Genomic DNA, 18,452 nt, shown 5'->3' with positions numbered 1-18,452 from the left:
TCTGGTAGAATTTTGGGAGTTACTTATGTATACTATCATATCATCTGCAATAGCGATGCTTTGACTTCTTTCTTTCCAGTTTGTATTACCTTAATCTCCTTTGGTTGTTCTATTGCTCTATCTAGGACTCAAGTACTATATCAAATAGATATTGGAGACAGAGGCTTCATCCAGCAGCTGCTGGAAACAGATGCAGAGACCCCCAGCCAAACAATAGGCAGATCTAGGGGAATTCTGTGGAAGAGTGGGAGGAAGGATAGAGGGATCTGGAGGGGTCAAGGACATCATAAGAAAACCGACAGAGTCAGCTAACCTGGGCCATGATGGCTCACAGGGACTGAACCACTAACCAAAGAGCAGGCATGGGCTGGGCCTAGACCCCTTACACGTATGTAGCAGATATGCAGCTTGGTCATCGTGTGGTCCCCTAACAATGGGAACAGAGGCTTTCTCTGACTCTCTTTCCTGCTTCTGGGTCCCTTTCTCCTAGCTGGGCTGCCTTGTCACGCCTCAGTGGAAGAAAATGCATTTAGTACTGCTGTGACTTGATACCAGGGTGGGTTGGTACCCCATAGGGGCCTCCCCTTCTCTGAGAAGAAGAGGGGAGGGAAAGGGGCATGAGGGCAGGACTGGGAGGAGAGGAGCCTGGAATCAGGCAGTAAAGAGATTGAAAAAATAAAAATTTAAAAAAGGGTGTGATAACCAGTTCTGCTACGGGTCAGTTCTCTGTATCTTCTCTGCTATACCCTGGATGCTGAGTTCAGCAGCTGTGTCCTTATCACCTGAACACAGGCCTGGCAGCACACATCATTTCCCATAAAGTCATGGTGGCTGGAAGAATGAACAAATGAAAAAATGTACTTCTGAGTAAAGCAATGCTTGCCCTCAATATGGTAAGGGAAGAGCCAACAAATTGTAAGCATTTACCTGTTTACTACGTCTGGATATCAAAGACTTTATCAGCATTGTAAGGTAGTCAGTCACTACCCCATGGTACAGACAGACAAGGGAACAGAGTTAGATCACCAGTACACACTGCAAATCCTGTACTGACCCCCAAACCCACGGTACCTGCCCATAGGTGTTATGAAGTTTCCATCAGTTCTCAATTAACTCAATCTACGAGCTAGGCAAGGGCACTCAGCATCCCGTTTCATCCTGGGCTGTTTCCTCTGCCCAACAGGCCTCAAAGAGGTGGAAGATCCCTTATCCAAAATGCCTGGGACCAGAAGTGTTCTAGAGTGTGGGTGTTTTGTGGTGGTGGTGGGGTGGTATTTGCAGAGACTTTACAGATTGGACATTTCTAATCCAGGGACCCCTATCCAAAAATGCTCCAAATATGGAATCTGGTGTGGCAGTGGCACTAGAAAGGGTTAAGCATGTCCAGGCTTTAGAGCAGTGTCCTCTGGCTTCAGTGAAAACACAGTGCTCCTAGATAGGCTGGGACACACTGAGGAGGACTCTAGGGCTCGACCGAATCCTGAGAGCTGCTCTTGGAGCAGCAGCAGGAAGCTCTTGGTTGTTACAAGCAATAAGAAAATGAAACAGCATCTCCTTCTCTGAGTTATTCTGTGCAACCTCAGCGACCATGTACAAGGTCTGGTGAAAGGTCGATCTCAGTTCTATGCATGGTTCCTGCCAGTACTGTGTGGAAACCCCAACGGCACTACACTTTGGTCCTTGGCCCTGTGAAAACGTGAGAAGACCCCTTGATCATGCACACAGGTCTTTCCCATTTTTCTCCAACTGGTGGTGGCTCTTCCAGGGACTGGGGATTTGACTGTGGTTCACTTTTTGCCTCTTTCCTCACCACTGTGAGCTGAGAAAGCGGCTCGCACGCACTCCGAGTGATTCCTGAGGGGACCGTTATGTAAACTCCCTCAAAAAAAAAAAAAAAAAAAAAGTGTTGCTGATAACATAAGCCAAAGGCAGATAACAGGCCAAGAGCTAGATGAAACGGTGACTGATTCAAAAGTCTCCCCCAAGTCCAGCGCGCCAGCACTGCACAAGGAATGTTTCCTGAATCCTGGGTGTGGTTGCTCCTTCCGTGTCTCTGAGGCTAGTGGAGACCGTCACCTGGCTGGGACTAAGAGCTTCAGGGTGAGGATGGGGTCTGGGACCAGGGCACTCGGCTGGCAAGAGCACAAGGAATGAAAGATAACATACAGCTTGTATCGTCTGGAGAGTTCTCTGAGAAGGCTGTCTACTGTAAGCTTTCAAACACTTCTGGAAAACTCAGGCCAACTTCTGCCAAAGTCCAGCAGCTTTGGGAGGCCACAGATGCTGGAGCTGAGACCCGGCCGAGACAGGCAAGGCAGCTTGCAGCCTGGTGTCTCCACATTCGCTTCACGGCCCTGTCTGAGAGAGGCAGGGCTAGGTAGGCTCTTGAACTCTGCCAGCCTCCTTCTCTGGCCAGGTCCACTGGCAATGATGGGACAGATTTTATTTAGACCAGTAGTTTCCAGCCCAGGCTGACTGTAAGAGTCCTGGAGTCTCAGAGATATCGAAAAAGACAGAGACCTGAAATCCATGCCCATATCCCTGAGAAAGGGTAAGATGGGATTTGTGGCAGGGCGCAGTCGCTTCTGCCAGTCTCTGGAGGAGGCTCTGAGGTGGCTGAGATATGACTGACATCAGAGAAGTAAGCCTTGTTCTCTTGTGGAATTTGAATACCTGGGTTTCCTAGATATGCAGCAATCTCTGCCAAGACCCCAGACCCTCTCAGTAAGACACAATGAGGCTTTCTAGTCTGGGGATAGGGAGTTTGCAGAGATGCATTAACTAGGTGCTACAGGGCCATCCTTAGGGATTCCAGACTCCCAGGGTGCCGTGGAGATGCATGGAGATGCATGGGCATGGAGATGTATGGGAAAAGGACACTCCATGTGACAGCCAGCTGCACTGCACCTGTCACTCTCCTGCTGGGGCCAAGAACCGACCTAACAGAAAATGGAGCCAGTAACACTTACCTATGTGTGCTACATGCTAAATGCTAGGTCACTTGTCATTAAACAACCCAATGATGGGGCCATAAGACTTGTTCTCTTAATTTTCAGATCGGCAGACTGAGGTCGACTGCCAGATGTAGAAATGGGGGTGGGCAGCCTGCTTTGGGAGACTCTCTTTCTCATCACTGTGCAGTGCGGACCGTGGCTGTGGGAGCGCCACGGTAAAGAGGAAGGAGGGAATACGAGAGAGAGGAGAGCACACTCTCACCAGGGACTGCCCCAGGCACTCTTGCCTTCCTGAAACATTTGGCTCTCGGATTTGACGCTCAGCAAGATTCTGAGAAAAACAGCATAACACAAACAACACAGTCCTCTGTGTAGACACACCCATGTTAACTCGGACTTTGGCATGTACAACTTTTCTGAGAGCCGCCTTCCTTTCTACCTGTGGCCATTGTGCATGGGCTCCAGGGCAGTGAGGGTACAGTGTGCCTGTGAAAGGCGGCTGAAGTGTTCATCACCCAGCTAAGAACTCCAGGTGCTAGAGGGAGGCATGCATGGACTCCCTCTGTACTGCTGAGAAAGGTGATGGGCAGCGAGCCTGGTCAGGACATCGCTCTGTGTGCCCCTACGCATTGGCCCTGGCTCCAGTAGCAACGTAAACTCAAGCCTCCAGCTGACAGTGCCTACAGTTCACTTTCCACCCTCCGCCTCACCTGGCAGAGCGTCTGAGCTTTGACAGCTTTAAAGCCTTGTTGAGGAGTGACTTTGCTGATGGGGGACAGGAGGAGCTTGTAATCATAAAGAAGACTGATCGTGCTAATTGCATAAAGTTCATTTCCCCTTTCTAATAAATATTTACCCTCCAATGTTTATAACTTTTATGTTTGGACTTTCTTGAAATGCTTTATTGAATTAAAAACATCACATTGCCATTGGCTAGAAGAAGAGACAGTTCTACTTGCCAATAACTTCTACAACAAATGCCAGCTACTGATGCCAATTTTTTTTTTTTTTGTAGTTCATATTTCCATAGACAGCCCTGAGTCTTACAATACCAGCATTCTGCAGACAGACAAGAAAGATTCAACAGTGATGTTATGGGGAACTCCAGAACCCTACAAATGAAAATGGACCGTGTTTTAATTTGTCTTGGTTCTGAAGTATGCAAGCGCTTGGGGAAGCAGGAACCTGGTTACTATTTGAAGATTAGGTAGCTCTTAACATAGATTGTGGTGATATTTTTCCTATGGGCAAGGGCATGGTTCTTAACTTCTATGGATCTTAAAACAGCTATGCTCTCTGAGTGCCCGGAGAAGAACACAAGGACGTCTGCTTGAAAGGAAGTTCTGCACTCAGAATTCTACCCAAAGAAGAACAAGAATTCAGGGTAGCTGGGGCTTTCTACAGTGGGCAGAAGCCAGCCAGCCTGCTCCTCTCCAGGGCTCTGAACATTTTGTGGCACCTATTAGTCCCTTCTAGAGCAATGTTTGTCAAAGCCTAATAATGTGAGACTTATAGGATAAGCAGGAAGACAAGTAAATTGATGTTTTCAAAGTACAAACAATAAAAAATAAGTTCCTTGTAAGTAACCCAATAAGAGTTTTCTGGATTTCATTATTTTAAATTATATTTTTTTGGGGGGGGCAGGTTTGGTTGTGGCAAGTGCCATTTCTGCATGTGTAAAGGTCCGAGGACAACTTGGTAGAGTTGGTACCCTCCTTTCACCATGTAGGTCCTGGGGATGGAACTCAGTTCGCCAGCCTTGGAATGTCACTGACCTGTGATATGTACCGGTAAATACACAACATGGTAAGAGTTGGCCTAGGGTTACACTGCTGTGATGTTGAAGATGTGGGGTGTAGAAACAGTAGTTTGTGGTGGGAGCCACGGCTGTGAGACAGAATGGAGGCATCTGCGAGTCCTAATCTCAGTGACTGCTCGGGAACTGTAAGGACAGCTGGGGCATATTGTCAGCCGTTGTAAGTGAAGGGGATATTGCTCGCTTCAGCGAGAAACTAGAGGAAAAAGCTGCGATCACTTTCCCGGCCTGGTTCACAAAAATCCAGTGAAACCATCCAAGGGCCTTAGTTCACAACAATCATGGGAAAGTGGAGCTGAGAAATACAGCCCCCAGAGACCTAGGGAGGCTGTAACCATCTGCCACCTTCTGCTGGGACACACTCTAGGCTGATCTTTCAGCAGAACTCTTACTTTGTTTATGCATCTGGCACTTATATGTTTGTTTGTTTGTTTAGTATGTATGCGTGCACATAGGTGTGAGTGGAATGACATGTATTTGGAGAACTTGGGGAATCAATTTCCTCTTTCCACCATGTGGGGCCCAGGATTGAATTCATGTTGTCTGAGTGGCCAGTGCCTTTACCCACTGAACAACCCTGCCACTCCTCAGCAGGGAAACTTGTTCCTCAGAAGGCACAGCAGAGAATGAAAGAGGGCTCGAAGGTAGTGAAGATGGCTAGTGTTTGTCTCAAGATGCAATGTACCTTTCTTTCATTCTTTGTTTTAAGCTTAAAAAAAAACACCAAACAACAAACAAAAAAATTAGAATAAAAAGCAGAAAGCACCCCTCCCTGTAGCCTCTTGGTCTTAGTTTTATTCCCTAAGTCATATCCACCCCCCCTTCCAGTTCATGATTTTTAGTGGTAGGCTTAAAGATCTAGAAATGTTTGAGACAAAAGACAGACAGACACAATTACACACAGTTGTCTCATTAATGTTCAGGTACTTTTCCAAACTTTCCATGATAGACCCACACAGGATTCAGCCCCATGGCTGGCTGTGAACTTCTCCCCAGACCTTGTCTTCCAGGGAGCTCAGGGCCTGGGAATCCAGACAGCATTCTCAATTCCCACATAGGAATGTAGCTTTTAAGAGAGAGGTTCCTCCAGATTTTTGAAGTTGTAATTTCTGCATGATAGTCTCTCTCCTAAAATGCCTGTCCATGAGTGTTTGCTTATGTTTTATGACATCTAGGAAGTAAGTAGACTTTTTTTTTTCCAAATCTACTTGGAAAAAAGGACCAAAAGTGGTTTGGGGAATGTTGTTGAATACTTTCCAGGATGGTTTTTATAAATTTTTTTGTTTTGAGACTGGGTTTCTTTGTGTGTAGCCCTGGTTGTCCTGGAACTCACTTTGTAAATCAGGCTGGCCTTGAACTCACAGAGATCTGCCTACATCTGTCTCCTAAGTGCTGGCATTAAAGGTGTGTGCCACCATGCCCAGAGGTTTTTATAATCTTAATTCTCTCTCTCTCTCTCTCTCTCTCTCTCTCTCTCTCTCTCTCTCTCTGTGTGTGTGTGTGTGTATGTGTAGTTCAGAGTACCATGTTAGATGTTGGTCCTCACCTCCCACCTTTTCTGAAACATGATCTGTCTTGTTTGTGTACCCTAGGCTAGCTGGCCCTTCAGCTTCCATGCACTTCCCCACATCCACTGCCAAGGTCTCCAGAAGAGAACCAGGGTTTCAGACGTGCTCCTGTCTCTGGCTTTCATGTAGGTTCTGGGGATCTGAATCAAGTTTTAGGCTTGTAGAGCAATCGTTTCCCTCACTGTGCCATCTTCCTTGCCCACAGCATGCTTCCTTCTGAAACCAGGGGACTCAGTGACACAAGGACTGGACACTTGGTGCTGTCCACATGGAGATGGGAATGTTGAGGGCTTTAGGAAGTCTCACACTTAAGCGGAACATGTTGCAGACTCTGAAGACATACACACTGCCTTACTTTCTCAGTGAGGGTGGACTGTCATTTACAATATATACCTAAAATCCACCCTTATATGCTCTTCCAGTGAGTTTGATAACCTTAAAAAAGCAGTATATAATTGCAGGCATTTTCCTTTGCTAACTGGTTGTTTCATAACAGATATTGTCAGTCTTTACTAGATCTGTGTTATATGAAACACCAGACACACAATTGCATCCACCATCATATATATCCTTTCCTGCACATAACTATGGTAAAGTTTCATTTAAACAGCATAGCAAGGGATTGGGGATTGGCAACAACAATTACTGACAAAACAGCAGCTGTAACAGCATACTAGCAAACGTTATTTAAAACAAATCATTCAATTCTGGATTTTTCTACGTAGCATTTCTGGACTGTGGTTGACTTTGGGCAACTGAAACCTTAGAAATTGAGCTGTGGTCATGGAAGGGTTACTTTATTCCTCTTCATGTATAAAAATCTCATGACACTCTACTTCTGCTCCCCTTTTTTTTTCTGGCAAATGTCATAACTTTGGTTGAATCTGTTTCCAATGGAGAATCTTCACTCGCTTTCTATTGCTGACAAAACAAACGACTAGTTTAAAACAGCACAGTTGTCTGGTGGCTCTAGAAGTCAGAAGAGCAAAATCACACTTACTGCTCTAACGGCCACGCACCTGCAAGCCTGAATCCTTCCTGAAGCTATGGGGTGTGCCAGCCTCTTCTATCGTCTATCTAGTCCATGATAGATGAGCCCGCGTCCTTGTCTCATGTCTACTCCCGGTGTCTCTCCAACCTCCTCCTCCTACTGTCATTTTATCTGACTCACTCACTCTGCCTCCTCTCAAATGACCTTCTGAGCCCAGCAGAGCAGCATATCTAATCTAGGACAATGTCCCCCTCTTTTTTTTATTTTATTTTATTTTTCTTTTTAGTTACATTTTGTTAACTCTGTGTCCCAGCTGTATCCCGCTGCCTCATTCCCTCCCCAACCCCACACTTCCTCCCTGGTCTCCTCCCTGCCCCTTCCCAAGTCCACTGATAGGGGAGGACCTCGTCCCCTTTCATTTGACCCTGTTTTATCAGGTATCTTTAGGGCTGGCTGCAAAGTCCTCCTCTGTAGCCTAACAGTACTGCTCCTCTCCTGGGGGGGGGGGGGATCAAACAGCCTGCCCTTGAGATCCTGTTAGAAATAGTCCGTGTTCCCCTTACTTTGGAAAACTACTTGGTTACTGAGCTACCACTGGCCACATCCGAGCCGAAGTTCTAGGTTATATCCATAGATGGTCCGTGGTTGAGTGTCAGTCTCAGAAAAGACCCTGTGCCCGGATATATTTGGTCCTTGTTCAGCTCCTATCCTTTCCATATCATACTAACTTCCCTTCTTTCATATGATTCCCTGCACTCTGCCGAGGGTTTGGTTATGAGTCTTAGTGTCTGCTTTGAAACACTGCTAGGTAGAGTCTTTCAGATGCCTTCTGTGGTAGACTCCTGTCATAAGTTCAATGCACATCCCATTTGTCTTTCTAAATGAGGATTAATCACCTTCGCCTGTGTCCACTTTCTTGATTATCTTCTTTAGGTGTGTAGATTTCATTATGTTTATCATATCCCAGCTATACCACTGCTAGGTATATACCCAAAATTTGCTCAAGTACACAACAAGGACATTTGTTCAACCATGTTCGTAGCAGCTTTATTTGTAATAGCCAGAACTTGGAAACAACCCAGATGTCCATCAACGGAGGAATGGATACAGAAATTGTGGTATTTTTACACAATGGAATACTACTCAGCAATCAAAAAGGAGGAAATCATGAAATTTGCAGGCAAGTGGTGGGATCTAGAAAAGATCATTCTGAGTGAAGTATCCCAGAAGGAGAAAGACAAACTTGGTATATACTCACTTATATAGACCTACAAGATATGATAAACACAATGTCCCCCTCTTAAGATGATTAAATCACACCTGAGAAGTCTCTTTCACTGTTGACAGTCACAGGCTCTGGGGTTTTGTGCGTGGCAGTGTACCACAAGAACATTCTTGTTCTTTTGGTATAATGATCAATTGATATTTTAATGTATAGATGCTTATATAAACTACATTCTGCCCTCTTAGAGGCTATTTCCAGGGATCTGAATTCCTTTTAGAAACAGATTTTTATCTACTAGCTTCCTTTTGCTGAAAGGAAGACATAGGGCAGGTGTGCACGTGTGAGTTTTTCAGCTTTGGTGTAGCAGAAAGCCTGCCTTTCACAGTTACTCTTGAAAAATAATTTTGCTGGGTATAGAGTTTTACATTAACAGACTTCTTTCTTTCAATACTCTAAGAAACTGCTCCACTCTATCTGCTTGCATTGTTTCTAATGAACAACAATGCACTCACTATAGATTTGTCTTTAATCACCTTTGACCTCCTTTGACCTGTTGTCTGAACATTTTCATCTAATTTGACAAGTTTCAGCCATTATTCATCATTCTCACCTTCTCTCTATCTCCTTCGAGACAACACTTTTATATTTAGTAGGGTATTCTTGTTCTGTTCTATTTTCTTTTTCTCTTGGTATTTCATTTTTAAATAGTTTTGGTTGCTTTGTGTTCAAACTTACTAACCCCCTCTTCTCATGATGTCTAATTAGCCATCAGTCTTGCCTAGGAGAACCTTCATCTAAGAGTTTGCAGTATTCTTTTCCAGAAGTCCCAAGTAGATACCACTTCTGTAATCCATGCATGCACTTAATATGTCCTAGTATTATGATTGTTATTCTAATGTCCTTGATGTGGGTAATTATACTATCTACATCATTTCCTGGTCAGTTTTTATTGAGTCTCCCTCAACATGAATGCATTTTCTTTTTCTTTGCATATATGTCAGTTTCGTTGTTGTTGTTGTTGATAACGGCCGTGGCTTTGGAGTAATGAACAGTTTTGTATTTCTATTATCTGAATGTCATTTCTAAAACTTGGTTAACGTTAAAACTTAAAACTTGTGCACGATGTATGTACGACACTATGTGTGCACAGGAGCAAAATCGGAGATAAGCACATCCCTCTTGGCACTTTTTATACGTAGAACTGACCAAGCCATAGGCCTCACTGTTTGTGGTGCAGTGAACAAATCTGCACTGGGGGGGTGACTACACTTGGCTCCAAGTCCTCACGCTGTTAGCAACATACTAATCAAACCATTTGGGACGGTAACTGAGTCTGACCAAGCTCGAGGTAGACTCAGGGAGTTCTAATAAGGGCTAGTAGGGCTCATGCAAGCCAGGGTTTTAGGATCCACCATATGGGTACTGATTGGTCAGCGCTGTTTATGGATTTTCATTATTCCAAAATTAATTTGTTACTTAACTAAATGGTCTCCATCTGACATCCTCCAATGTGGACTAGTTTTTAGCTCTCTTCCTTAGCTGGGCAGGGTTTGAAATCATGTGACGTCACTCCCTTTCTAAGCTGTCTGACTGGATTTCCTTTGTCTTAAAGATTGCATGCTAAAACACCAGGCTACTGGTGTCTGTAGCCTCAAAACACCCCCTTCAGAGCGAGCCATGTGCAGGGCTGTGAATGGACAGATGCTTGTCAAAGTGTGTGTGGTGTGTTTTCATGGTTGTTATATGGGGCACACCTGTGCAAGTGCCTGTGAGGATGTGTGTGTGTGCACATGCCCTCATGCCTATGTGGAGAAAGGGTCTCATGCATGTTGACGTCTGAGACACCCATGACCTCCTGCAGAATCCAGACCTGCAGAGGGGCTTGTTCGTCTTCCTAAGGCCGCCCTTCCCTGGTGGCTTACCTCCATGTTTCTGCAGAAGGTAGCATTGGTGCCAAACAGGATCTGGCACTGCTCATTGGCACTGTAGTGCATGCCTGGCAGCTTGTGTGGAAGGCGCAAGGCATGCTGGCTCCTGGGGTCAGTGATCAGTAAGCAGGTACTGACTTTGGATCTGAAAAAGCCAAGAAGCAGATCAGTCTCCAAATGTACTAGCCCCATCTTTGTTCAGAGTTGTCAGTCTCTGAGAAGGATGTACCTCATGATTAATGGGGCAATGGCCTCAGCACTGGGCACTAGGATTACCCTTTTGGTGTGTGTGCATTTTTTTACTAGATGGATAAATGTGGGTCTCTCCTCCTCTGAAAACAGTGTAGAATGGACCACTTGGTAGAACCCTGGGAACTGCTTTGATGAAACAAGAGGACTTTCTTAGGAGAGATTGATGAAATTCTTTTTGAAATTAGCATACTGTGAATCACCTTGGAATGAGACTTTGAGCAAAAGTAGTTATGAACAACAAAGAATATAAGTTTAGATTGTTTTATTTTAAACAGTTCAAAGTGGTGTTGTTTTTTTTTTTTTTTTTTTTGATAGGATGGCATCTCTCTGTGGGATTGCTGGACCAAAGCAAGTATGCCATATTTGGTATCTCACTTGACCATACCTATCCTGCTCTCACAGAAGGCAGGCTAGGGCTCTCGCTGCCTAGAACTTCCAGATTTCAACTAGGGAGGGAATGCTCATTTACAATGGGAGATACATTTCCCCAGAGGGGCCTGTTAGGAGATAAAGTGCTCAATGCTTTTATTTTCTATCCTTACAGCAAGGCAGATGAAACCGGACACTTGTCCAAGCCCTTTAAGTAAGGAGCTTAATGCATGCATATATTGCGTGCTCTCTCTGTACACACACACACCTGAGGCTAGTCCACAGCTTCTAGGCTCATTAGGAAGCCATTTGTCACCAGTGGATCCAGTACTATGCACCTGAGTAAATGTCACTCTGACCCTTCTGGGAGAGATGAAGTAACACCAAGTGGCTTACAACATTTTATTAGGAGTCTGTGATTATGGCACTCAGTGGACGTAGACTACCTTAAAACCAGTACATTCATTTCTCAGCCTATTTACTAAATAGCCTTTCCATCCACAGGGAACAGGTAGAAGACCCTTTAACTATTTTAGCCCACTTTCCCTGGGTATTAGAGCTGGCCTGTCAAACTCTACCCACCAGTGAAACCTACTGACTCACTTCTATTTCCTCTTCATGTGGATTGTGGATTAACACAATGAAGTGGGGAAATGATCAGGACCCATAAAACAACACTGTAAATACAGACCTAAAGTAGGGCAACAGGGACCAACAGGGACCGTGGGTATTCTTGCTTTAACAAGGGTCTAAAACCAGATTGGAAGCTGTTCCCCAGAAATCTGAGAATTAAGAAATACAGACGTTCTCTGGGAAGTGATAGGCTAATGAGAGATGTACACCCTTTCCCCCATAAAGGAGGGAAGGATGCAAACTCATCCCCCAGCAAATTTACTTCCATCAAAGGAAACAGCGTCAGCAAGCAGCAGGTTCTCAGTTCTACAGCAGCCAAGTTGTCCCTATGAAGGGACACTCATGTGCCCACTCATAGTCACAGATCGGTAGAGTCACTGGGTTATTGTTTCATTCAACCAATCATTTAATGATCCCCTACTGGACACCCAACACCATAGCAGGTGCAACCTCAGGAAAAGGCCTTTGCCCATTACACTCCACACTGACCATCTTCCAAGCCAGATGAGGGTCCATCCAAAGGTTCACGTCTCACCCTTGTGGAGTTGCCCATCTTTTGGTCTTTCGGAAACACTTCCTGTGGTTGGTGTTACAGAATGACTCAAGGACTTACTTGAGAAAGTTCTCGAGGTCATCTCGACTACAGGAGGACCAAGAGAGGTCACTGGGGTTCCGGCCTTTTACCCACTCTCCCGACATGATGTGTGACCGGCCGGCACAGGAAGAGTGGTCATCGTCATGGTTCATTCCCAGACTGTTCAAAGAGAAAGAGAAAGAGTGTGGGGTGCTGTGCCTTATTTCTAGGTCCTGGGTCAAGCTTAGGTCAAGTTTAAAATACAACAAGTGATGTAAATAGGGGTGATAATCTCACACCCCAGATCACAGCCAGGAGTTTGTACAGAAACTGAGTTGGTTTGATTACAGAGTGTAGGAAAACGGAGCATAATGACGTTAATAATGAGTGAACGAATGAATGAGTTTTTAAGCATGATACTTAATGATGCCAGTTAATAAAATCTAACCTTCTGATGATCTGACCTGATATCTCACAGATCATTAACTGGCCTAAAGTTTTGTACTCATTAGAAACAAACCACACAATGCTGAGAGCCAGTGGAAAACACCCGAGACTGAGTTACTGAAGACTGTGGCTTCAAGGCCTTGAATTCAAGAGCAATTATGTCTTTGTTATCTTTCACAGCTCTCCATATTTTTGCTCGTTAGCTGAAAAATGTCCTCGTCCACGAGAAACAGGAGAGAAGATGCAGAATGACCCTCTTGCCTCATCAGCCTCTCACCTTCCTTGTCAACTGCACCTCAGGGACACTGGGAGGTACTTCTAGGTGGGGGTCTGACCAATTCTGACCTAAACAATGCCCGTGGTTTATCCATGTGCCCACACTGGTGAGCTGAGCTGAAGAAAATGGCTTGTCCACAGCTTGATGGCAAGGATTTCCAGGAAAGAAACCCAGTGCACTTGAGGAAGCCCTTAAGCCCTTTAATTTTTTAATTTTTTTTTTCTTGGAGGAGGGCAGTTAATAATTACAAGGAAAAAATAAAATCGTTAATTTTTGACTCATTCAAAAATATTAGATGTTTCTCAAGTGCCATGAAATGTACCTGACCAAGATGGACAAAAGACATCATCCCTAGGGTGGTACAGGCCTGTGATGCCAGCACTCTGGGGAGGTGGAGGCAGGTGGATCTCTGTAGGTTCAAGGCCAGCCTGGTCTACAAAGCAAGTCCAGGACAGACAAGGCTACGCAGAAAAACACCATGACTCGGGGGAAAAACAAAAACAAAACAAAAAGATGTTTATCTCTGGTAGCAGAGATAATGATAATGAGGGGTACCAAATGCTCTCTCTGAGCCCAGATCCCTGCTTGCCTCTCAATATGCTTCTGCTTGCACCCCTAGGCCAAGGTCTCCCCAGGATGCTGCCTCATCCTTTTTAAATTCCTATTAGCCACTGCTACACTCCGTGTGTGTAGATGTTACCTTGGCCTGACTCCAGCCAAGGCCACACCCTCTGGAGAACATACTGCTTGGTGCTCAGACATCCTGGGTCTTGGGCTAGCATGGTTTATCCATCTGTTCTTCCCAGCTGGAGATGGTTTACTGTATTCTCCAACCTTCACATGCCAGTGATACCCATTACCTCAGTTCATACACGGGATTTCAGGCTGTATTAATCAATGAAATATGGGAGTAAAGGTAAAGTTGTTTTCATGAGAACTAATTTGACTGGTAACTAAAATACATGGCTGCCATGTTCTATGGGCATGCGCACAATGAAGGGTGAAGAATAAATCATACACAACTGGCCCCAGACTGCTTCAAAAGAGCCCTTACCGTCCTGCTACCTATAGAAATATGTATATGAAAGACACTGGAGTGGCTGCAGAGGTAGCCTGGTGGTAGAACACTGGCTTAGCATCCACAGGTCCTTGGGTTCAATAAGAGAAAGGAGAGGGGAAAAAAGAACAAGGCCAGTGTAAAGGGAGGGGGAGGAGACAAGGTTCCCACTTGCTTTAGGAGTATCCTAGGAGCAAGAAGCCTATAGTGAGTCCCAGTTGGCAGGTACCCTTAGTGGAAAGACTTTTTCCTCAATCACAAAACTGGCCCCCCCAAACAACAACAAAACTGCCAAACGAACAAGAACTGTTTATGATATAGTGAAACATTTTTATAAAGTTTAAGTTAAATTGTTTGTATCACCTAAGTATAATTTTTTGATGTTTCTCCAGCTGGACCAGTTTCCCAGGTAATGTTGGACCTGAAGAGCCAGCGCTGCTTTCTCCTGCTGCTGCTGGCCTGTGCCTCACAGCAGTGTTCTTTAGAGAGCTTCTCCTAGGAGCTCGCCTCCTCTTACCTAACCCAGCCCTCAGCACAGCTTCTCCACAGTACTGGCCTCCAGCAAACTCCAACAAATACTTACCAAATGGATTACCTCTTTGATACTGCATAATGTGCCTGAAATAGCAGATACCTCACCGTGTGATAGGTGTGTTAATTTCATATAGAGGCAGGCAGCTCATAGGATGAGAACAATCTCTTGTTGAATAATCTCCATCTACCTAGGTTGGTGTCAAAGGGAGGCCTAGGAAATGATTGAATAATCCTGTATAGTGAGAACAATTCAGATACATTCCTGTGATCATTTGGATGTATAAAGTGAGTTTTATCTTTCTTTCAATGCAACTCCTCTGCCTTTTCTGTTTTTAGTAAGTTGTTTTTCTTTTTGGTGGGCAACAGAAAATAAGTATGAATACTTTGTATGAATACTCTCAAATCACACAGAGAGATTAGCCAGACCCAAAGTTTATTCATCTCAGTGAACTTCTATATGGATAATTATACTATCTGACCATAGAAGTATTTATACAGCCATGTTACTGTTGCTTTTATTCACTTACTCATAAATGCAAAAAAAAAAAAAAAAAAAAAGGAGCCAACCTATTTGTTCTCCAATAGAAGAACAGACGATGGAAACATGTAAAATGGAATATTTAGCTCTAAAGAAATTTGAAACCACAAAATTTTCAGGAAAATGAATGGTGAATGGACTTAAAATGTATAATATTAAGTGAGGTCATACAATCTCATAAGGAAAAAAAAAAAACACATGTTCTCTCTTATATCCAGATCCTAGTCTGTAAGATATGTGTAAAAAATGAACGTGCGGGTAGAATATAGTATATAGAAAGGAGAACAGGAAAGGTAGAAGAGATGATGTGGAGTGGCTGGTGCGGGTGATGGACAGATGAGTCGTAAAAGAGGATATGAAAGCTGATCGTTTTCCTAGATTAAATTCTGTCCTGGCCTTTTCTTTGTTGCCGTTGTGTGGTGCATAAGTACAGAAACATAGAGTTGACAGTAGATGGGTTTTTAAGCAAGGATATTGTTTGGGACTATCACAGAGGAAAAAATGGTCCCTTGGTCTCTACCAGGATGGGAGGTTACACCCTGGACCTCATCACCTCCTATGGTGATTAAATCAGTTACAAATGAAAAGAGGTTCCTTGCCCCTCATTGTCAGATGGTCCTGGCCAGGGACCCTGGTCCCTCAGGAGACACACAGGATCATGATACAAGCACTCAAGAGAAGCCAATGGTGCTATCGACAAGCCATGCTCTTGATAGCACCTGTCTCTCCAGGAGCAGGACTCTTGCTGTGGGCATTTCCCTCTGCAGGCTCTCAGCAGCGGCCCTCCCAAAGGAATGTTCTAGTCAGCAGGGCAGCCAAGAGTGGGATTCTGGCTTTCTGGGGCTCATGTCTAATATGGCTCACACTTGATCTGGTTTGAAACATTCCAATACTAAGTGTCTCATAAGTTTACAGTTAGATGAACTGGCAATGGGCGGATGTCCTGGTACTTGAGGTTTGTATAAACTACTGTTTAGGTTATTTTTAGTTTAAATTAAAGATTACCTGACTGAAAATTCCATGTTATTTTAGGTTTGTGTCCCAGGGCATGTATTATTTCTGGCAACATTATATTTAACGAAAATGTGTGGCATTAGGCACACAGTCATTTTAACTCTAAATGACTGCGAGGTCGAGGGCACAGATGGGCCTCTCGTCACGTATGTCAGACACGATAATAACTGAATGGCTTTGGAAGGATCTTATCTTAAACAAAACAGCACACCTCTTCTGGATTTGATACAAGGAATCTCAAGGCACACCATAGATGGAGTCAAGAAGAACTCCCACAATGCACCACACCACTCAGGTCCAATGAGGAGACAGCTAGGGGTTCTAGACTCGGTGCAGCCGCTATGTTGGAAGCTTTGGATTCAGCCATCTCTGAGCCAACCTGTCCTTCAAAAGCTTTTGGGTTCTGATGAGAGGGAACAGGAGACAAGTCTGGCATTTCCTCAAAGCTGTCTCGGCCAGCTTGGGGAATGAATACTAGGGGTGGGATGAAGAGCACGAAGAGCACATGGAGAGACACTCAGTAGCACTGCCGTTCCATCAGATGGGATCAATAGCCTATCGGTGCTTGTGTCACTTGCTATAATGGGTAATATCATGGAGGGCAAAATGGATAACACATGCATAATGCATACCATCTCAGTGAATGAGTAATGAACTAACAGGAGACATGAGGTGTGTGAGTCATGTCTAGATCTGTGCACACGTGTTTTTGTCTTGCATTTGAATATACGTATAAGACGCTTACAGCAAGAGGGCCTTTAACTCCTTAGCAAAACTTCAACTAATTATGTTGAGATGGAGAAAAAAAAAAAGGTACGAAGAAAGGACACAGCATGGAGGATCTGTCCCCTCTCCTAGTCAGCAACACCTCTGCAGCTCAACTTCCTCATCCCTGAGTAAACACGGGGCAGCCATCTCCAGCCTGGTTATGATAAACTGGTTTTGAGCTATCCTTGATGAGTTTCAAGTCCACCTAAATCTAGCAACTTTGATTTCCAAGAAGCTTAGATTTAACCCCCACCTTGACATTAGTAACTGCTAGATCTTGCAGCCAATGGGAAAGGGGCTGGTTGATTTATTAGTTACACAAAACTCAGAATGTTAGGTAGGAATCTAAAGGCTAGCAAGGGGCATAAGATAGAACCAGACCCCCTGCCATCTCTACCTTCTAGACTCTGAGCTCCTCAGTGGTGCAGCCTTTTAATGGGCATGGGAAGCCAGGCCTAGCATTTCCTGTCTCTTTCTTCAAAGGCCAGTAAAGGGGGTGGGGATTAGCTGACAGCAGGAAGGGCTGCAGAAAGGGAGAACCTATTGCCTCCCAAAGTTCAAAGGCCTGTTGGAGACATCAAAGGGCACAGGATGCTCTAAGCAGTAGCTATCCTGAGGACAGGAGACTTCCTGTTCCTAATGACTATCACCCCCTTGCCTTTTTTTTGAAACCAACCATCAGGGGGGCTTTATGGACTCATTATTTGGATTCTGCTTTTTCCATCTTGACAGGGAGGTGGAGAGGAAGTGGGAACTGGAATATATAATCCATCCAGCACCTTCCAGGGCTGTGAAATGACTGTCAAAGGGCAGAGAGCAACCCCAGCCCCATTCAGGGTTCCCAGGATTCAAACAACACGTCTATGTCCAGACAGGGCTTTTGTGTCATGCCTTTGGTTCATGTGGAGCCCACTTCCACTCTGAGGCCAGTTTACAGGTCTTTTCCTCTTTAAAGTGGCTCTCCATCCTTCAGGGGCGGGGTGGTGGTGGTGGTGGCCCTGATATCTGACCACCACAGCCCCTCTCTTTATGACTGTTAGAGTCACCCCAAAGGACAAGACTTGTCATTCTGTTTTTGTATCTCAACAGTTCAGAAACTTCTGACAGCCTGACCCAGAGCTGACCACACAGAGGAGCCAGTAAGTATTGGCAAACTGGTAGAACAAGCAGCAGCCTGGCTAGATTGCAGAAAGTCTCTTCAAGGGTTTACCTACATTTACCTATATGTTCTCTTTGTCTATATTCCTGAAGTAGCTGGGTGTTTCCCAGAGTCCCCTCACCACAGAATTCAGGGGAAAAAAACCCTTAAAGTTATACAGGACAAAAGATTAGCCACAGTTCCAGGGGGGGAGTGGGATGCGTGCTGTGTTCCTTCAAGGCTTTGTTCTATGTGGTCCCCCCTTCTTGCGACTTTCAATGAGTGAGTTTATTAAATATATAGCGGTCTAGATAGATAGATAGATAGATAGATAGATAGATAGATAGATAGATAGATAGATAGATAGAT

The 18,452-nt window shown here is 44.7% G+C and overlaps 1 protein-coding gene across 1 annotated transcript in view; it reads right to left on the bottom strand.

Moving 5' to 3' along the window:
* Adamts17 (ADAM metallopeptidase with thrombospondin type 1 motif 17) overlaps positions 1-18,452 on the bottom strand; it is a 298,959-nt gene that overhangs the window by 123,874 nt on the left and 156,633 nt on the right. Inside the window, exons 9-10 of the mRNA XM_055623484.1 lie at positions 12,350-12,490; positions 10,477-10,627 (exon numbers count right to left, since the gene is read on the bottom strand). Coding sequence (XP_055479459.1) covers positions 10,477-10,627; positions 12,350-12,490 — 292 coding nt within the window. The remainder of the gene's footprint in view (positions 1-10,476; positions 10,628-12,349; positions 12,491-18,452) is intronic.

Source organism: Psammomys obesus, unplaced genomic scaffold (assembly GCF_907164565.1).
Source record: "Psammomys obesus unplaced genomic scaffold, mPsaObe1.curated_primary_1811, whole genome shotgun sequence".
In the NCBI taxonomy this organism is placed as follows: domain Eukaryota; kingdom Metazoa; phylum Chordata; class Mammalia; order Rodentia; family Muridae; genus Psammomys; species Psammomys obesus.
The sequence above is the reverse complement of the archived record's forward strand: the minus strand, read 5'-3'. Positions and strand labels throughout refer to the sequence as shown.